Here is a 22,302-nt window from a genome sequence, read left to right as displayed (position 1 = left end):
GAATCAAGAAAAAACAGAGAATTTGAATAGACCAATCACCAGTAAGGAGATCAAAACAGTAATCAAAAACCTCCCCAAAAATAAAAGTCCAGGACCAGACGGCTTCCCTGCTGAATTCTACCAAACATTCGAAGAAGACATAGTACCTATCCTTCTCAAACTCTTCCAAAAAATTGAAGAGGAGGGGAAGCTCCCTAAGTCATTCTACAAAGCCAACATTACCCTGATACCAAAACCAGACAAGGACAACACAAAAAAGGAAAATTACAGGCCAATATCACTGATGAACATCGATGCAAAAATCCTCAACAAAATACTAGCAAATCGCATACAACAATACATTAAAAAGATCATACACCATGACCAGGTGGGATTTATTCCAGGTATGCAGGGATGGTTCAACATCCGCAAATCAATCAACGTGATACTCCACATTAATAAAATGAAGAATAAAAATCACATGATCATCTCAATAGACGCATTTGACAAGATACAGCATCCATTTATGATAAAAACTCTGAATAAAATGGGTAAAGAAGGAAAGTACTTCAACATAATAAAGGCCATATATGACAAACCCACAGCTAATATCATCCTCAATGGTGAAAAACTGAAAGCTATCCCTCTAAGAACAGGAACCAGACAAGCATGTCCACTATCACCACTCCTATTTAATATAGTATTGGAAGTCCTAGCCAGAGGAATCAGGCAAGAGAAAGAAATAGAAGGGATCCAAATTGGAAAGGAAGAAGCTAAACTGTCACTATTTGCAGATGACATGATTTTATAATAGAAAACCCTACAGAATCCACCAAAAAACTTTTAGAAGTAATAAATAAATATGGTAAAGTTGCAGGATACAAAATCAACATACAAAAATCAGTTGTGTTTCTATACACTAACAACGAAGCAGCAGAAAGAGAAATTAAGAATACAATCCGATTTACAATTGCAACAAAAAGAATAAAATATCTAGGAATAAACTTAACCAGAGAGGTGAAAGATCTGTTCCCTGAAAACTATAAAACATTGCTGAAAGAAATTGAAGAAGACACAAAGAAATGGAAAGATATTCTGTGCTCTTGGATTGGAAGAATTAACATAGTTAAGATGTACATACTTCCTAGAGCAATCTATAGATTCAATGCAATCCCTATCAAAGTTCCAACAACATTTTTCACAGAAATAGAACAAAGAATCCTAAAATTTATATGGAACAACAAAAGACCCTGAATCGCCAAAGGAATCCTGAGAAAAAAGAACAAAGCTAAAGGTATCACACTACCTGATTTCAAAATATGCTACAAAGCTATAGTAACCAAAACAGCATGGTACTGGCACAAAAACAGACACACAGATCAATGGAATAGAATCGAAAGCCCAGAAATAAACCCACACATCTATGGACAGCTAATCTTTGACAAAGGAGCCAAGAACATACAATGGAGAAAAGAAAGTCTCTTCAACAAATGGTGTTGGGAAAACTGGATAGCCACATGCAAAAAAATGAAAGTAGATCCTTACCTTACACCATACTCAAAAATTAACTCAAAATGGATTAAAGACTTGAATGTAATACCTGAAACCACAAAACTTCAAGAAGAAAACATAGGCAGTATGCTCTTCGACATCGGTCTTAGCAACATATTTTCAAGCACCATGTCTGACCAGGCAAGAGAAACAATAGAAAAAATAAGCAAATGGGACTACATCAAACTAAAACCTTCTGCACAGGAAAGGAAACCATCAACAAAACGAAAACACAACCTAACAATTGGGAGAAGATATTTGCAAGCCATATATCTGATAAGGAGTTAATCTCCAAAATATATAAAAAACACATACATCTCAACAACAAAAAAACTAATTACCCAATTAAAAAATGGGCAGAAGACCTGAACAGACATTTCTCCAAAGAAGATAGATATATAGGTAACCAACAGGCACATGAAAAGATATTCACATCATCAACTATCAGGGAAATGCAAATCAAAACTACAATGAGATATCACCTCCCGCCCATCAGAATGGCTATAATTAACAAGACAGGAAACAACATGTGTTGGAGAGGATGTGGAGAGAAGGGAACTCTCATACACTGCTGGTGGGAGTGCAAACTGGTGCAGCCACTATGGAAAACAGTATGGAGATTCCTCAGAAAATTAAGGATAGAACTACCATATGATCCAGCTAGTTCACTGCTGGATATTTATCCAAAGAACATGAAAACACCAATGCGTAAAGATACATACACCCCAGTGTTCATTGCAGCACTATTCACAATAGCCAAGACTTGGAAGCAACCTAAGTGCCCATTTAGGGACGAATGGATGAAGAAGATGTGGTATATATACACAATGGAATACTACTCAGCCATAACAAATGATGAAATCCAGCCATTTGTGACAACATGGATGGACATTGAGGGTATTATGCAAAGTGAAATAAGTCAGAGGGAGAAGATCAAATACCGTATGATCTCATTCATAAGTAGAAGATAAAAACAACAACAAACAAACACATAGAGACAGAGACTGGATTGGTGGTTACCAGAGGGGAAGGGGGGAGGGAGGAGGGCAAAAGGGATGATTAGGCACACGTGTGTGGTGATGGATTGTAATTAGTATTCGGGTGGTGAACATGATGTAATCTATGCTGAAATAGAAGAATAATGATGTACACCTGAGATTTATACAATCTTATAAACCAATGTTACTGCAATAAAAAAAAAAAAAGAAAAGCGCTTCTTTCTCTAAATCTCCAACCAACAGAGCAATAAGACAGAAAGGTAAAGCATAGAAAGACCACAACATCACCTTGATTCCTGACCTATCTGTGTGCTCTCTGCAGATGAGCAGCTCCCAAGGAGCTGGGGGGCGGGGCGGGGGGGGTGTTGGTGGTGGGTGTTGGTGGGGGGAGAGACTCAGCTACATTTGTCCAGTTCCTCTTTCTAAACTCACCAGTCAGGTTAAGTTCCCCTCTGGACTAGGGCTCATGAGCTAGAGGGTGTAAAGAGGGTAAGAAAGTCATACTAACAGAGCTGCTTCTTTTTGTGTGTGTGTGTGTGTGTGTGTGAGGAAGATCAGCCCTGAGCTAACATCCGTGCTAATCCCCCTCTTTTTGCTGAGGACGACCTGCTCTGAGCTAACATCCATTGCCTAATCCTCCTCCTTTTCTTCCCCCAAAGCCCCCCAGTAGATAGTTGTATGTCATAGTTGCACATCCTTCTAGTTGCTGTATGTGGGACGCTGCCTCTGCATGGCCGGAGAAGTGGTGCGTCAGTGCGCGCCCGGGATCCGAACCCGGGCCGCCAGCAGTGGAGCGCGCGCACTTAACAGCCAAGCCACGGGGCCGGCCCCCAGAGCTGCTTCTACAAGGAGGAAATATCACGAGTGAAGAAGTATCTGCCACTAACAACCCCACACATACCCCAGCATTCCTTGGGGTTTTTCCTGTTAATCTCTTGGGCTTAGTCATTAAGCTTATGGTCATTTAGAGAAAGCCATTTCCCCTCTTCATGAGGCTACTTCTGCAGTACCAACTACTAATTTTTTGGGTGTCCTCATGACAGGGTGGATTTTACCCCTGTAAGGCTCTGAAATTAGTTGAAACTGTACAATTAAAGTAACTCAAGGCCACCGTATTCATTTCCTAGGGCTGTAGTACCAAATTACCACAACTGGATGGCTTAAAGCAACAGATTTATTCTCTCACTGTTCTGGAGGCCATAAGTCTGAAACCAAAGTGTTGGCAAGTCCATGCTCCATCTGAAGGCTCTAGGAGAGAATCCTTCCTCATCTCTCCCAGCTTCTGGTGGCTCCAAGTCTTCCTTGGCTTCTGGCAGCATCACTCCAATCTCTCTCTGCCTCTGTCTTCACATGCTCTTCACATGACCTTCTCCCTGGGTCTGTCTGTGTGAAAAATCTCCCTTTCCTTTCTCTAAGAAGGACACCAGTCATTGGATTTAGGGCCCACCCTAAATTCAGGATGATCTCATCTTAAGATCCTCAACTTGATTACATCTGCTAAGACTCTATTTCCAAACAAGGTCACATTCTCAGGTACTGGGAGTTAAGACTTGGACATATCTGTTGGAGGGCCATTATTCAATCCACTACAGCCACCAAGATCTCAAGTTTACTCTGTATTCTATCTCCTAACTGAAATTATATCCAACCATATTGTCCGACATAGCTTATCAGAGGTTCTACAACTGAAACCAAACAATACTTAGATACTCTAATAATAATATGCTGATATAAATATTCCCCAAATCTGGAAATAAAATTTCTTCCATTACTAAATTCTCAAAAGAAAATGAACGTATTGTGCTTGGGCCCTAACTCCAAGCAAAATAGCTGCTTCTTCATCAATAATGTGGCTGCCTTGAGCCAAAGGTCTTTGCTTAGTGAGATCTCAAATATTAAGCACTAGACTCTGTCTTTGTACTAACCAAGAATATGAAGATACCCCACCATTGCTGGTGACTCACCTCAAGTCCATCGGTGGCTCTGAAAATGTTAGTCACCATTGCAAGAGTTGTGTTGCTCCCCTGAATACACAGTCAGCATCAATGACAATAATTATGGCCAATTCCCCTTTCTCTCTAATAATGCAGATGCAAGGTAGTCAGCTCGGCCTTCTGGGCTGATTTCCAGGGTCTGAGATTGGCATCTACTCTTGACCATGTCCTTCCGTATTTTACCTGCCCCATTTCCTGAAATCCCAACATTCCCATCAAATTTTGAACTTCTCTCAGTATATCGTGCTGTATATCTCTTTCAATCTAGCTGAGTTGCCCCGATTAACAGTTCAGTTACAAGCTATTGTTTGCCTACAAGACAGACAATTATGTGATGTGTCCATAATATTCTCCTGCTTATAAGATCTTGTAGCTCTTTCCAAGAAACCTATGGAGAATCCAAGGAAAAGAATTCATCAGACAAAGTGGTTGCCACTGACCTGCCTTTGTAAAACTCACCCCCTGGAAGTGGTTGGAGGGATTTGCGGCATGAGCAGATCTGGGTATTCTGCTCCTTAAATCGAGCACCAATTTCTAAGTGCCCACCCATCCACAACAAAAAGGACTTTTCATACCACTCATCGTTAACCTGTAGACAGAAGAATAACAATAGGTAAATGCTGCAGGTCTTTCCTCTCTTCAGTATGTTTCGGTTAGGCCAATAGTGGAATACTAGGATTTTATTGGGAGGTCAAAAGTATAGCCAACATTTGGTGAGGCCAAAGCTGGTGTTTCATCTCATGCAGTGGCACAAATTCACGATAGATCCCTGAAAGCCCTGATCCACTTACCTTGGACCCATCCTGATCTGCCATCTTCCTTCTAGGAGAGAAGTGAACTCCCATATAGGACACCGTGAACTAATCCAGGAGTGCCTTTTCCCCATTTCCTTTCAACTCTACCTTTCTTAATATTCCAAATACATGTCTGGTCAATTTCTGATCTTGCTCCAATGATGTGGACATTAGCAGGAGGTCTTCAACATTCTGGACTACTCTGTCACTCAGCATATCTTTGATGGCTTCCTTCTTATGTCTATGGACGATATAAGAAAACTTGGACAGATATCTAGAAGCCTTGGGACACAACAGTCCATGCCCATTGCCTACTTTCTCATATGTATGCAGTTCTAAATCAATGTTTCTTTTTCAGTAGTGATAACTAGAACCCATTTGCTACAAATTAGGTTGTAAATGACTTAATCCAAGGTCCCATCTTTGTTAATGTCTCTGGGAATGTGGCACCCTGGAAACCAGAAGATATCTTATTTAGTACTCTATAATTCTAAGCCTCCTTGGTGCCACCCATTGGCCAGTCCCTGATGATGACTAACCATGTTGAGCACATTTTCATGTGCTTATTGGGCATTTGTTTATCTTCTTTTGTGAAGTGTCTCTTCACATATTTTGACCATTTTTAATTGCCCATTATTGACTTGTGAGGATTCTTATAGATTGTGTATAGAGGTCTATTGTCAGAGATAGGTACAGGAATATTTTCTTCCAGTCTATAGTTTGCCTCTTCATTTTTTTAAATGGTGTCTTTAGATGAGCAGAAATTTTTAATTTTAATGAAGTCCAATTTACCAATTTTGTCTTTTGGGTTAGTGACTTTTGGGTCCTAAGAAATTATGCCCATTTCAAGGTTTTGAAGATATTTTCCTATGTTTTCTTCTAAAAACTTTAAGGTCTTAGCTTTTATGTTCAGGTCTATGATCCATTTTAAATTAATTTTTATGTATGGTGTGAGGTAAGGGTCAAGCTTTATTTTTATTTTGTTGTAAAGACCTTTCCTTTTCCCAATAAATTACCTTGACACCTTTATTGAAAATAAATTGACCATGCATTTACATGTGAGTCTATTTCTAGACTCTGTTCTCTGCCATTGACCTATTTATCTAACCTTATGCTAATTCCACACTGTTTTCATTACTGTATCTTTATAGTAAGTCTTAAAATCAGACAGTGTAAATCCTCTAATTTTGTTTTTCTCTTTGTTTCGGCTATTCTAAGACTTTTGCACTTCCATATAATTTTAGAATCAGCTAGTCAATTTCAACAAAAAGGCCCATTGGGATTTTGATTAGAATTGTATTGAATTTACACACAATTTGGGGAGAAAAGGCATTTTAACAATATTGAGCATATCTAACCATTTATTTAGATCTTCTTTAATTTTTATATGTGATGTTTTGTAGTTTTCAGTGTCAAAGTCTTGCCTATCTTTTGTTCCAATACTTTCTAACTATTTTATGCTTTCTGATGCTATTATAAATGGCATTGCTTTTCATTATTTTAATATTAAATTTAATATTTAATAACTGTTGGCAGTATTATAAACATAACTAATTTTTGTATATTGACTTTCTATCCCATGACCTTGATAAATTTTCATGTTAGTTCTAGTAGATTTTTTGTAGATTCCTTAGAATTATCTACATATTCAATCTTGTTTTCTGCAAATAAAGACTGTTTTATTTCTTGGTTTTCGGTCTTTAGACCATTTTTTTTTTCTTTTTCTTGCCCTATTGCATTGGTATAAACTCATTTTGAAAAGCAGTTATAAAGGATATATCTTTGACATATTCCATTTTCCCTTTCATTTAGGCCTGTTTTGGCCTCTGAAAACTTTTTTGTTTGAGGTATGTTTCTCATCTTCATTCCCCACAGTTAGAAAGGAATACCTTTTCCCCATTCTTCCAGTTTCTATGAGGAGGGGTTTTCTCTAAAAAGTCCTGGCTAGTTGAGTTACCTGACTTGTGAGTTTGGGTTAGGAACTGGGCCTGAGTATCATAGCCCCTACCTCACTTGGAAGCTGGCCTGCCCACAGGAAATGTGTGTTCTTGATGCCGGCAGCCATACAGTAAGCTCAATGGTCAAGTCTCCGTCCTTGGAAGAAGAGGTAATTGTAGTCCAGCTCCTTTTGGACCAGGTGCATATGTCTGATTACTGCGGGGCTCAGTGAACAGACCCTTTGGCTCTCATCCTAAGCTACATACTCTGACTTAGCCTTTTACAACACAGGTTATGTATGGGCTCTCATCTGTTTTAACCCTTGTCTAATGCCCCAGTTTATTTAGAACTCAGATGGGAATGAGGGGTGCCATTTACTGGAACCTCACAAGACCCCCCACAGTCAGTACTTCCTTAGTTTATCTCCCACTGTTGCCTAAGGCACTGTCCTCTGTTCGTCTAAAGCATTGTCTCAGTCTTGACTGAACCTTAGAATCATTTGAGGGGCTTTTTAAAAACCTCAAGACCCAGGCCTACCCCCAATAACTTAAATCAAAAGGTAGGGGTGAGGACCAGACATCTATATTTTTTAAAGTGGTCCAGAGTCTAGTGCAGAGGAAGAGCTGAGAACCATTTATCTACACCATCTAAACTACCCTGCAACACACCATCTCTGCTCTAGGTTCTCACAGTTTTGGGGCCAGATTAATTCCCGAGACTAAGATATATGAGATAGTTTTTTTTCCAATGAAACAGAAGCTTCCTTTTCTTTTTATCTGATAAAAAAGTCTGCCACATTTCTATAGAAAAAGCTGCAATCTGGATCTCTAAGACTGATAAACCTAACTAGCATGTGTGGGGAGGAAGGCCACAGAGGGAACGTTAATGCAGAAACATCCTGGTATTTCTGGGTCAACCTGCCCTGGACCTGGATGGAAAATCAATGCTTATCATCCTGGCGGGGGGTGGGTAATATCCTGATGGATGATAGGCCTAACTGACAAAACACAATTGAGGGAGTAAAACTGTTCAACTGATGCAAGGTCTGGAGAGCTGAGCACAGAGGCCATTCCAAAGTGGGCCTTACTAGAAACTATGCCACGCTGTCACAGAGACACAAGTGCCCACACAGTAACGTCCAAAGACACGTGCCCTGGCCCCACTGTGAGCCTCTCCCATGTGCTGCTTTAATCGCTGAATGCCCTCCTGCCTCATTCTCAAGGTTCTTGCACAAATATGTCAGATGTTGGCATTTGAAGAGGCCTGATTAAGAACCAATCGAGAAGTAAGACAAAAGATGGAAACCAAAATATCATCTTATTACCGGAGAAGCCAATATTGAACAATGCGGCTCAGATCTCTGGGCAAGAGGGCTTCCTCATTCTGAACCTCACAATCAGGCAGACTTACCCATCAGGCACAGAAGACTCTGGACTACCTTGGACCTCGCCCACAGTGCAGGGTATTTATCACTCAGCGCACAGCACGGCCAAGAGTGCTTCGGAGCACGTGCTCGCTGCAGACAGACCAATACCAAAGCGGAGGAGGAATGGAAGGGACTGGTTGACACACACTCCTCTCTGCACACTCATGGATCAGATCGTCACTTCTGCTGTGGGGTGAAAGTAGTGGGGATGGGGAGAGGCAGTAGAGTGGTACTCATGGAGCTCCTCAGAAGGACAATTCAAGGCCCTCTAACACTAAGGAAAAATGAAAGTGACATAATGTTTAAAAATAAAATACTTAAATTTAATAGAAGTAACTCTGAAAATATAAAACAAATAACTTGTGTGTGTGTGTGTGTGTGTGTGTGTGTGTGTGTGTGAGGAAGATCGGCCCTGAGCTAACATCTGCCAATCCTCCTCTTTTTTTTTTGCTGAGGAAGCTTGGTCCTGGGCTAACATCCATGCCCATCTTCCCCCACTTTATATGGGACGCTGCCACAGCATGGCCTGACAATCGGTGTGTCAGTGCGCACCCGGGATCTGAATTGGGGAACCCCGGGCCACCGCAGCGGAGCGTGCGCACTTAACCCTTGCACCACTGGGCCGGCCCCTAAAACAAATAACTTTTAAGTGATTGAAATAAAGGCTAAAACTAGCCATTATAAATTCCAAATGCACCTAAAAAGGAGAAAAAAAATTTTTGGATAAAATCCCAATAAAATGAATTAAAAGATGATAAACTGTAAAATAAAAATACAAAGTTTGAAGTTTAGATAGATAAGTAAATGAGAAAAGAGAAGAAATAGTTAGAGCCAAATGTGGAATGAGTGTCTATAACACCAAAAGCATTTGGAAAATTCCAAATTCCCAGGGAAGAGACTGATGGGCCTTCTCTGGTTTGCATGCATATCCCTGGTCCAGTTAACTGTGGCCAGTGGGGTCGGGTCACAATGTATAGTGGTGGGTGGGGTCCATCCACAGTGGGTAAAGTAGAAGTTACACATGGGGCAGACACTATGAAAGGTGAGTATGACAGAGTGATACAGAAATAGCCCAGCCTTTAGGGCTGAGCTCTGTGATATTCAGCAAGTCACTTATCTTCTCTAAGCCTCAATTTCTTCACCTGCAAATAGGAACACTGCAACTTGCCTTAGTGTTATTATGAAGATTAAACAAGAAAATGCGTGTAAAGCAAATGACACAGCTGGCCCAGGAAGGTGTTTTCGCCTCCACCTCCACAGGGGTGAACATAACCGATTCTTTCTGCATGTGGGGTGGGAGATAAAAAGTAGCTTCTAAGGGGAACACTTCAGGCCTGAGTTACTCCAAGTCCAAAGGAAGTTCCCCAGGAACCTGTGGCCCCAAGACAACCCCAGAAGTGGGAACAACTTTCCCTAAAAGAGCCATAACATCCATTTTGACTTCTAGCCCCATCCCCATGGCTTACTTCTGAAACAAAGAATCATGATGTCAAAGAACTTGGCCCAAGTTTGGAGCCTCTTCCAGGCGGATAATTCAGCATGTATAAACACTGGTGCATCTTTATACTGGATACACTTCATTGAGACTTGTCCTCGAATAGTCCCCTGACTCTGTGCTCTGACACTCGTCTGATGCTCCTGTTTCTGTCCTCTGGACTTGGCCCTGAGGTTAGTATCTGATCTCCTTAGCTGATCTCTCGTTATTTCTTACAGACATGGCTTTTTATTCCCCCTTTCTGCTCTTTGTACTTTTGCCTAGATTGAGTAGGATCACACTCCCCCTGTTAGCCACTTGAGACCAACCCTTGGTGCCACCCATGGGCCAGATCTCTAGCTGGCCCTGCTCGGTACCTCAGGGGGAAATTTGAACAAAACCCACTATCCATTGGGGCCAAGACAATGCACACGGCCATGTATGGTCTCATAAGGACGGATACTAGGTGAGCATACTGGGACCAGATCCATTTGCCTCTATAGCAAAATTAGAGAAGGGAGTAGAGAAGGCGAAGGTGAGGATGGGATCCCAGCTTGAAGCCAAGCAGTGTCCATGCTTAGGGTCAAACACATCTGGCAATATCTATTGAATTGGAAGATGTGCCTAACAGGAGTCTATTGTTTGAGGGATGGAGAAATCGCAGAAGAAAAGAACATATCCTCGAGGAAGAGAAAGCCAGGTAGACAAACTTGATCCATTTAAGAATAGCTAATACCCATTCACATTTAGAACTGTGGTAGATTAGTGTCCCTCCTGCTTTACTCTTTGCCATATAAGCTGAAAACCTCTCCACTCTGCCACTGGGCCCAGCCTTCTGACTTGTTTGGCCTGTGGGATGGTAGCAGGCTGGATATAAACAGAGACTTGAAAAAGCACTTCAGCCTTTCCACCCATGCTCTTGCACCCCTGCCTTCACCATGAGAACATGCCTGGGCTAGCCTACTGGAGGGAGATACGTGGAGAACTGAGTCACCCTAGCCAACCTCCAGACCTGTAAGGTCCCGCCAACCGCCAGCTATCTCCCAGTCCCATGAGTGAGCACAGCTGAGACTTGAAGAACTGCCCAGCCTAGATCACCAACCTGCAGACTTGTGAGCTAAGTAAGTATGTATCATGCTAAGGCACTGATTTTCGAGGTAGCTTGTTACGCAGCATTATGTGGCAATAGATAACTGATGCAATAATAATACAATCTTATCATCAGAAAAAGGTTAAGGTTTGGTGATATCTACCACTCATATTCATCTTCTGATATAGCTCCCATCTTGACTCACCCTTGAAACCTATGGAGAGGACAGTTTTAAAGCAGCACTGATGGAACTGTTTAATTAATCTTGGTAAAAGAGTGGAGGATAAGCAACCTTGTTTGGGGACTCCACCAACAGGAAGCAACACAGGTAGGGGACGTGGCCTTCTTCTGTCTTTCCCAACAGAATGCAGTGTGTCAAAGGCTCCCCGCCTCAGGAGTGATGCTCAGTGGGAGCTGGCAGTCAGTACCCAGCAGAAGGGGTAAGGAGGCCCCGTAGGAGAGGTGATGCCCAGAAGTGGTGAGCTGCCTAGAGGACACAATGGAATTCGGCGTAGAAGAGTGGGTTGAAGAAAAGAAGGTGGCTGGTGCCCATTACAACTGACCAGCTTTGTCCATGCACATGAGAGACCATCTGAGTGAGGACTCTCTGCAGACGGGATCCTACACTACAGCTGAGGCCACAAGTTAGGGAAAGACAGACACATTGTAACTACCCACCCATCCAGCTAACTGCCAGGTAAAGAGCACTGAGCCTCTTCTTCGGCAGCCGTCTGTCCCCTGACACGAGTCCCATTTCAATTCCTTTAAAGCAATCTAATGTAAATTGCTTAACATGTTTATTGTTATTGTTGTCACTAAAGTCTAGTCTCTAGCTCTCAGTTAACTGTTTATTTCCCAAATGAGATACCAAAGCCTGTTACAGTCACTGAGAATGGATTTCCCATTCCCTTTGATAAATTTCAAATGTGGCAGCTGGAGGATAAAAGCTGATAGGGTATAAAAAACAGCTGCTTTGCGAATATACGTGGACAAACGCATCTGACGAGACACAGTATAGGAGAGCGTGAGGAACCCACGGTGGGAGGGAGACAATTTGGGCTAGGATCCGTCTCTGCCATTTAATAACTGTGCCTACAGACAGGTCACTTCACCTTTACTGAGTCTCAGTTCCCTTATCTGAAAAATGGGCATTATAAGATCTATCTGAAGAAAATGAACTGTTAACGAAGATTCAACGAATTTATTTATGTACAATGCTTAGAATAGCACCTAGCACATAGTAAGCACTCAATAATGGTTAGCCATTATTACTATTTTATTATAGACACTATATATACAACTGTTTTGGAGAAGAGGGAGGGGTGTGTGTGTGTGTGTGTGTGTGTCTATGCCTGGAGGGAAAGGACAGGAGAGGGAAAATGCCCAGTTGTGTTGTTGTGACTTTACTGATGTACCAAGGACTCAGGAGACTGGGAAACTGTTTTAGGTCACCTTAACAAACCAATCTGGCTTCTGTAGAGTTGTTACAAATGTTTCACTGAAAAGCAATGCACTCCAAGTAACGAGTGCTGAAGTGGGCAGTGGAGTGCAGTGAGCAATCTGAGTGCAAACTCCGGCTCTGACACTGCCTGCCTGTTGATCCTGGGCAAGCCACTCGATGGCGCTCCTTCTCTACAAAAGGGGAAATGATACCTGCCCCCTCCCAACAGGATTGCTATGGGCTTCACTGGGTCAAAGTACACGATGAGTGCATACTCTGAGTGAGGCCAGGGGCTGGTTCACCGAACCTAAGCGATCACGTTATTGGGCACTCAACCCGATCCTTGACCATGCTGTTTCCTGAGCATCCATAACAGGACTTGCTTGAAAACCTAGCCAGGACTTGGCAGCATAAGAAGCTTGCGTTAGGCTCTTTTATAAACAAACTTTAAGTACATGGAAGGGTTTTCTATCCCCCAACTGGGAGAAGAGTGTGCCGTGTTTGAGTCAGGTGGAAATTGAAGCCCACTCTCAGACCTGCTGACTTGACCAGGAGCAAGCATGTAAGCATCCTTGCTGCGACCACCTGGTCACCCATGGAGCACAGTGGGACTCTGCAGCTGGAAGACTGCACTTGCAAATCAATTTACCATTAAGAATAACCAAGGCCTTTTGCCAACACGGTGTGTCATATTTATTGGGCTATTCACAGGTCAGCTAAAACATGATGAAGGGAAAAGACTGGATGCGATCAGTAATGTCAGGAAATAAAATACTTAGAATGTCTTAGTTTCAAATTTTGCATTCCACTGTGGCTGAGGAATATGAACAATTCATGGACATAACTGCAATAGTGCATTTATTTTTAGCAACAGGAAGCACATACATTTATTTAACCAATGACTAAGTTAACCAATAACATTTAAAGAACAATAAGCCAAAAAGAAAACTGTATTTTCAGGTAGCTAAGACAAGAAAATCATTTATACAAATTAAATTGATACAAAATACATTATAAAGAGAACACACCTACAAAAGTCATTAAGTTGGTCAAAGAGCAAGGATGTCACAGAACACCACACTGGGAGAACACTGGTGTGAATTCATTTCAGTTACGAAAGTATGTCCAAAGTGTGAGTTACACATTTACTGAGGTAAAGGCACGATCACTTCAACATAATTAATGGGGAAGAATCCAGATTCCCCATGTAGCATTCCTTCATACCAGTTTTCATCTATTTGATTGGTTAATGTAATGATGTCCCCTTCTTTAAATCCTAGTTCTCCTTGGTTTTCTGGCTCAAAGTCATAGAGACCACGACAGCAGGGTTGGTCCATGGGAACGTTAGAACCTGTCCGCATCATATGGAGATAAAAAGTACACGTTAACATGACAAATCATCCACGGAAAACTGGAAAGGTGGAGAGTTGGAGAAACCATGAACAGCAGGCCCCTGCCTTCCTTCCCTTGACAAGGCCGGCTTGACCCAGCTCACTGTGCTGTGCTTGTGGTCTCTGCCCTCCCAGCTGCCCCTCAGCAGGTGACGCCCTAGGTGACCTCCTAGGCCCATGGCTTTTCTCATCAGCACTCCCAGCCAAAGAATTCAGGCCCAGCCCATCTCCTTGAAGCATGTACTCAGCTTGAAGCATCTCCTACTCAGCTCTGTCTAGAGCCCAAGGGAGGTGCAGAATTACAAGGCCCAACTCCCCTCAGGGAGCTTAGAGTTTCCTTGTGGAGACTGGACAACTCATGTGAAACATTTAAAGAACAGAGATGAGGTGATGTATCACTCATAGCTCAGAAGCTCAGAGGAGAAGGAAGCAGGAAAGGCCTGGGTGGTTGGCGACATCTTCCTAGAGCTGGTGATCAGAAGCTGGAACATGGCAGAGTGTGAGACTGGAGAGGGATGAGCAGAATATTTACAGACCAGCCTGACATCTTGGGGTTACTGTACCAAGAAGTTCTCAGAATGACATTTTTTAAATAATTATTTTTTAATTTCAAAATTAAAACATGGCAATGGTAAAAAAAAAAAGAGAGAGAGAGAAAAGACAAGACTTATGCAGAACTGAGAAAAGTCAGCTGTAACCTACTAACCTGGAGATAACCAATGTTAAATTAACATTTTAGCATAGAAGCTTCCAGATACCTTTATGAATATATTTGTGTATGTATTTACATATAGCTGTTTTCACAAAAGAATCTTCCTATATATATGTTATTGTGAACATCTTTTCCGACTACTTTTAATTACCGACCGGTTGTCAACTATATCAATACATAAAACATAATTTCTTTTACAAATCTCCTGTTATTGGATAAGATCCTTCCTTCCTCTTTCTCTCTCTTCCTTTCCTCATTTCTTCCCTGTCATAGATAACTCTTTGAAAAATATCCTAATACACATGTATTTACAAATGTGCACGATTAACTCCTGAGTGTAAACTTCTAAAGCGAACTTGCTGTTCACAGAACGTAAATTTTCCCAATACTTTTAACATTTACTGTCAATTTATTTTTTTATCTTTCTTTGTCTTAAAAGTTTTAGGGGCCTATACACTATAAATATTAACCCTTTATCTGCCATGTTTGATACAAGTATTCTCAGCTTATCATCTGGTTTTTTCATTTTGCTTTTGGAGTATGTACTGGCAATGGGGCAGGGAAGGAGGTTTCTGTTTTGTTTTGGCATAAGTACAGAAATTTTAAACAGTATAAGCAGCCAAATTGATCAAACTTTTCATTCATGGTTTCTTTATTTACATATAAATATTCAACTAAATTTATCCCAGTAATTTTTTAATTTAATTTTTTCATGTGAAAATTTTTACTTTTAATCCATTTGCATTTTGGCAAATAGAGGTATTATTTATTTTTAATAATGCTTAAGCAGTTATCTCAACATGATTGATTAAGTAATGCGTTCTTTCTCCACTGATTTAAAATATTACTTTTATCTTTATCATGTATTTAATTACCATGTGCACTTGGATCTATTTTAGGATTTTCTATTTTGTTGCACTGATCCATTTAGGTAACTGTACCATATGACTTTAAATGTTGTAGCTTTAAAATAAATGTTAATAACTAGTAAAGAAGTTCCTCATCATTATTCTTCTATTTCAAAATTTCCTATTCTCATGAAATCATTCAACCAGTATTAATGTATCAATTAGTATCAGTGTATCAAGCTCCCCCAACAAAATCTCATTTTGATTCTAACTGGATCATATTTTTTAGTATTCATAAAATTAATTTCAAAAGTTTTAAATGAATGACCATTACATGGTTTGAAGAAACTGCACTTATTTATGTGTTACACTTTTATTCTATGGCTAGACTGAGTTTGCTACTATTTAAGATTTTTCCATCTATATTTAAAAGTGACATTACTTCCTTTTTATATTCGGGTCAGGTTTTGGTATCAGAGTATGTTAACTTCATAAAATAAACTTTTTTTCTATTTTCTAAAATATTCAAACTTGAAGATTTGAAAAAAATGGCCCCAAATTACCTAGTCCTATGGATTTCTGAACATGGAATGCTCTCTAGCATGGCTTACGATAGTGACTTAGCTTGTCTGGGAAGGAGATGTGGTCACCTCACTCCAGTTCACCATAGCCGCTGAAGGGGACATGAGGTCTCAGTGGTTCCCGTGGTTCCATGTAGAGAAGCTGAAGGTGAGAGGATGAGCAGGAGCTGAGGGGCTACCCTGGCCAAGTGAGGTAATGCCCCCCACCCCCCGAAGGGTGGTGGGCAGGAACTACTGGTGAGCTCAGAGGGAGATGTGACATCCCGTGAAGATGGGGCTGGAAGGAGGCTAAAGCCCATCCCAGGAAAACCACACATCCCATCTACTTGGAGACCACACACCCCATCTACATGAAGACCACACACCCCATCTACTTGGAGACCACACACCCCATCTACATGAAGACCACACACCCCATCGATGTGGAGACCACACACCCCATGTACATGGAGACCACACACCCCATGTACATGGAGACCACACACCCCATCTACTTGGAGACCACACACCCCCTCGATGTGGAGACCACCACATGGACAGAGGCCACCACCAACAGATGAACGGGGATCCCAAAGGAGACCGGGGAAGCATCCACACACTCAACAGCTCCTCATGTCCTCATCACATCACACCAGAAGAGTGGGGTCAAAAGGCAGGGGCAGTGTCCCAGAGCAAGACCATGCCAGTTTCACAGTTCTTGTCCTTTGAGAAGAGAATTTAATCCTTTCATGTGATTGAGATATCTGTCTATATGTTACCTCAATTCTGCCATTCTATTTAATGCTTTCCATTTTTATTTCATTTTTCTATTATTATTACACTTTCTTTCTTTCTTTCTCTCTTGACTTCAACTGAGAGTTGAAACAAGTTCTGCTAGAGATTATGTTCCTTCCTCACTAAATCTTTCACATCCGAGTGAAGAGAATAGATACACTTGGGTATTTCTGTGGTGGGTCAAATGAGAAGCCCCTTTGTCCTGGGGAGAGGTAGGGAGTGGCAGCAAATTCACCTAGTGACAGGGCAGTCCTCCTCAGTGCCATCCCCACTCCTAAATTCTTCAGCACTTTGTCCACGCCCAGGTGGGGTGAGAGCCAAGCCCCCCCTCACTTGAGGAGTGTTTATCAGTGAGGCTCCCCCTTGTCTTCCCGTGGCCGTGGTTCTCAACCTGGAGGCACATTAAAAAGCCCACTGCGCAGGCTGAACCCCAGACCAATTAAATCAGAAGCTCTGGCAATGCGACCTGGGCATCAGGATTTTAAAAATTTCTCAGGTGCTTCCAGTGTCCAAAAGAGGTTGAGAAGCCCCAGCTTAATGGTATCCCTTTCCTCCATTGTCTTTGACCAGAGCTTGAGAGTGTCAAGGAGTTTCAGTTGGTAGGAAAAGGGGGGGCTCTTCTTCCTCTCCAGGTAGGAAGCCCCTTGCCACGTGGTGACTTAATGGAAGGTCAGCCTTTTAAAATCTGGCCCTATAATCTCTAGAATCTACTTGATGTTTCTAGCATTTGGAGGGCTCCTTCCAAGACAGACTCCATTCCACCCTAAGTCTGTATATTCCTTTCATCATAAGGATGGGAGTTGGGGAGTGGAAGGATTTAAGTACTGGTACCCAGTTCATCATCTTGAATTTGAACAGAATAACAGTCAATGGTTTCAAAGCATTGGGGAAATGACTTTACAATGCAGAACTTTTCATTTTCCTTTGGGAATACAGTGTATATCTGGGTGGGCAGGTGGGTGGGTGGGGGCTGGGCACTGAAAACCTATGACAATTTGAGCTGTTGAGTCAAAGTCAATTTTATTAATGAATAACTTTTATGTGTTTTAATGTGGTCCATAAAAATGATTAGCTTACTATTCTGTTAGCATTTCTCCCACTACTCGTTTTTAATAGAGAAGGAGTCAGGTGCCAACCACATGATAGTCTTGAGAAGCATTTCCTTGAACACAAAATGTTAATGCTAGATGGATATTGGTGGTCTTCCATGAATCCTCTTCTTGAAGAGGAGGCAGCAATGCCTCCAAGACGTCACAACAGCCTGTTCTCAGGGCTGACGGCAACTCCAAAATGAGACTCCAGGGCTCCAGACCCCAGCCCGTGATCTAACCTCCTGAAGTCAACTCCTACATGATCCATGACACTGCTAAGGGCTGCCAGGACATTTTGCGGGCTATCACACTGACTATAGGGCTAATTATATATTTTCTTTTCCTCCCATTTACTCTGTGAGCTTTCTGCAATGACTGAAATAAATACCCAATGGTGGGCATGCACTTTTCCCAGCCACCACCTATGTGTGCATATGTGTGTACTCCCTGCATACACACTCAACAAACCAGGGAAAAGACACATTACTCACTTCTCACTTCATTTATTCTGAGCAAGGGACCACTGTCACGCTGCCCACTTTGATTTCCCAACAGCTGGAAAGCGACCAACACTCACATCACACTCTGTCAGCAAATGAACCCAAAACACAGCATCTCTCCTAAGACCACTATGTGGAGAGACTCCTGGGCAAGAGTTCCCTGACTCAGGGAAGGCTCAAGCACCTGGCACTCCAGCCACCTCTGAGCTTCCCCCAGCACTGAGCACAGCTCTCCACAGCGTGGGCAGTGGAGAAACCTGCACGTACCCGAGCTCGGGCTGCTGTCCTGAATTACACACGCAGTGGGGTGATATGCTGAAATATCATCCAGTGCATTTGTCCTGCTGGGTCATTTCTGCCGTCTGGGACTCTAACACAAGCAGCTGTGGCCCCCCTTACTTTAGGGGGAGGGTGGAACCTGCACATGAACAAAGCCGCCAATGTTTAGCTTATAAGTTCCAAAATAACGCTATTTCAGTTGCGAAATATGAAAGCAAGGCTTTCCGCTTTCGTGCCAGGCTTCTATGAGATCTGAGAGGCAGAGAGAGAGAGAGAGAGAGAGGGAGAGAGACTGACCTCTGGGTTCCAAGGAACCAGAGCTTGAGGAACTCAAGAGATTCTATTACCAGCTGTGGAGAGGGGAGGGCTGTTTCTTGCCACCCGGAGAAGAGATACAAGCTCTTCCTGGAGGCAGGAAAGGGGCCTGGAGAGGCAAGAGGGTGGGCAAGAAGGTTGAAATGCTCCCTGGATTCCACCCTGAGGTACGGGGCTCTGAGGCCCCACTTCCCCCTGGAACTCTGGGAGACGGCAGGCTCCCAAAGTGCTCTAGACCAACACAGGGTACTGTGCACAGTGGAAATGGCAGGTGGAGTAACTAAACAGAGAGGGAGCCTGAGGGCGCCACCCCTAGCTCCGCATGAACTGTGAACAAATCTCAGGTCCCAGCAGGAAGTGAGAATGTGCTGAGGAGGCAGCTGGACCAGAGATGGCCGGCGGTGGGTACACAGGCTCAGGATGCAGAGATCTGGCAACCCAGAGACAGAGGCTTGGGCCACAGACCCGGGCCCAGGCTTGGGGTGACCAGCTATCTCAGCTGTGGAAGCAGTTAAGACCCAGCCAAGCCCCCTCACCTGCCACCATGATGTTCCATAAACTCCCCCTCACAGCCAGGCAACATCCTGGGGTGGGAGTGGGGAAACCTTTGAGAAAACCCAAAAGCCCTGACAGGGAATTTCAGCTGAATTGACTGGGTTTAAATCCTGAATTAACAAAGTAATAAATGGATAGTCTACGCTTTCTATTGGAAGAGACTGAGTTACCCTGAAATGGCAAGATTATGGTTTTTTCCACCATTAGAAGAAATGGAAAAAAGATTTAAAAAAAATTTTTTTTTGGCCAAAAGTAGAAATGGAAAAAAGATTAAGTTGCTTCCGCCATTGGTCTAAATGGAGGCTCATAACCAAGTTCAGTTCAGCCAAAGAGAAACCAAGTTTCTGCCCACCTAAGTGACAGGGCGTGAATTTTCCTTCTCCACAAAAGTCAGTCAGTGTCACCACGGATGGAACCCAGAAGCTCTGCAGAATAGGCTGTACGTCCTTGGGGGATCCTTCCAACTGGACTCGACACTAATGTCTACAAGGTGACTGAACGCCCGGCTGCTCACAATCAGAAGCCGCCACCTCTCTGGAAATCTGCCCTAAAGAATAGATGGGTCCTACCCAGCGCCCCATCTTTGTTGGCCACCCACTCCTTTTCCCCCTGGGGTCTTGCAGCTATTGCTCCTCGACCACCTCCACCCGCATCCTTTCCTCGTTCAGTGGTTGGCACCTGGAACCATGGCAAATAAGAGCACACGGGCTCCTCGCTGGCTGACGTGGACGTGAGTGCCCGAGACGGCACGGAAATCCCAACCCCATGCTGTGCTGTCCGCGAGGAGGCTGCCTCCTCCTGCCTGGCTGGGCAGCCCGTGTTTATTTTCTCTTACTCCTGAGACCTGGCTTAACGTAACATGAGAGCAGAGGTGGGAAAAACACAGTCTTCCTTGTTAAAGCACTGAAACAAAGATTATTTTAACAGAGAAAAGGGAATGTCCCTGTTAAATATTTATTACTCAAGCTCTGTTACACACCATTAGGGGGAAAAAAAAGGAGACCCTCACACAAGAGTTTTAAGGTGGCCGGTGAGTCAGCACCAGCAACACACACAGGTAGGGAAATCACGTTCTCCCTAAAATAAATTTCCCTTCCCTCTTGGCAATAATATGGTCCAGTTTCTAACAATATTGGGTCCCCTCTTATTTTAACAGCAGGAACATTCTTGGGAGTGCCCTCCCCACCACCCCACCTTTTGTTTCCCCAAGTCCCTGCCACACAGGGCTACTCGCATGTACAGAAATGCTGAGCACATCTTGTTCTGATAGCGGCAGCCCCACCATTCTTCCGCCCCAATCGGCTATAGGGATGAAATAATCACCCTCAGTTTTTAATGTTTACCATGTGCCAGGACAATATTCTAAGTGCCTCAGAGATATCAGTGGATTCAATTCTCAGAGAAGCGCTCTGATTAGGTGCCATTATTTCCCCCAATTTGATGGATGGAGAAACTGAGGCATACAGAAGTTCAAAGCAATTAAACAGCAGTGCTGAGATTTGACCTATGCCATGTCTCCCCACTGAAAACTGTTAGCTTGCAAGTTTATCCTCACTCTATTTCTGGGCCAACCCCAGCCTAGGGGGTGGTCCATCCACCAGGCTTGGAATGAGCCTGTGGGTCCTCAGCTCAGTCTGCCCTGGGGAGCTCCCAGGCCTTGGAATGCTCTCTAGGACTGTTCTCCACCTAAATCCTTCCCTGATCCTGGAAGGTCTGCCCATCCCACCTGGCCTTGCGAGTCACGCTTGGGAGCTGTCCCTCAGGTACTTACTCTCTGTCCTGCTTTCCTCAGCCCAAGCTCCTGCTTCAAAGCAAGCAGCTCAAGGCTTCAATTAAAAAAACAAGCAAACAAAACAAAACAAAAACTCCAGGTGGTGGACGAGACAGCAGAGTGGAGACTGGCCTTTCGGGCTGTCTCTCTTCCTCCCTCTGTCTCTGCCACACACCAGGACCTGGAAGCCTGTTCTCAGGGCTGCTCTCAGGCTTGCTCACCCTGACTTCGAGGAGGTGGAGGTGGAGGGAGTGGTCAGCGGGGCACGGGGCACCCATCTCTCTGCAGCACTGAACATCACCACTCTTCCCCTGTATTGAACTTGGGTTATTTTCAGACCTCCAAAGGAGCCCACTGCTCTCTCTTCTCCTCAGCTCGCCCTGACTTTGGGGATTTCATTACCTGGAAGCATTCGGCCAGAGCATCCCCACCGAAAGGCAAACTATGACTCCCCACTCCTATTTTTTAGGGGGGAAAGAGGATGGAGAGAGAAGTAATTCACACAACTGCTGTCAACAGGAGGCCCTATCAGAGTACAAGGCATGGAGTCTCCCGGAAGCTACTGACCTGAGGAGGGCTCTTTGTCTCTTAGTAAATGCCCCAGACTGCTGGGCCTTTTGAGTTTTTGTTCCTGCTTTTTACAGCTTTTCTCTTGCCTCCCTTGTAGTCAGGCTGCGACCTGTCACTTTTTCCTGCTGTCAGTGGGCCGTCCAGAAGTGGTCCCTCAGGCCTTTCTAATCTGCCGCCTCCAGTCTGCTGTAGGCTGGGAAATCAGATAACCAATTATGTAACATTAACAG

The 22,302-nt window shown here is 43.3% G+C and overlaps 1 protein-coding gene across 9 annotated transcripts in view; it reads right to left on the bottom strand.

Moving 5' to 3' along the window:
- Nucleotides 1-13,526: 13,526 nt before the first annotated feature.
- SH3GL3 (SH3 domain containing GRB2 like 3, endophilin A3) overlaps nt 13,527-22,302 on the bottom strand; it is a 146,726-nt gene continuing 137,950 nt past the window's right edge. For 6 of the 9 annotated variants that reach the window (XM_087429026.1, XM_004431994.3, XM_087429029.1 and 3 more), the window contains one exon: nt 13,527-14,036. In XM_087429026.1, coding sequence (XP_087285152.1) covers nt 13,831-14,036 — 206 coding nt within the window. In that variant the 3' untranslated portion in view covers nt 13,527-13,830. The other 3 variants (XR_015551649.1, XR_015551650.1, XM_087429030.1) reach the window with 3 other exon arrangements.

The sequence above is a fragment of the Ceratotherium simum genome, chromosome 3 (assembly GCF_057802395.1).
Source record: "Ceratotherium simum simum isolate JZ-2026a chromosome 3, ASM5780239v1, whole genome shotgun sequence".
Classification (NCBI taxonomy): domain Eukaryota; kingdom Metazoa; phylum Chordata; class Mammalia; order Perissodactyla; family Rhinocerotidae; genus Ceratotherium; species Ceratotherium simum.
This window is presented reverse-complemented; position numbering and strand designations above follow the sequence as displayed.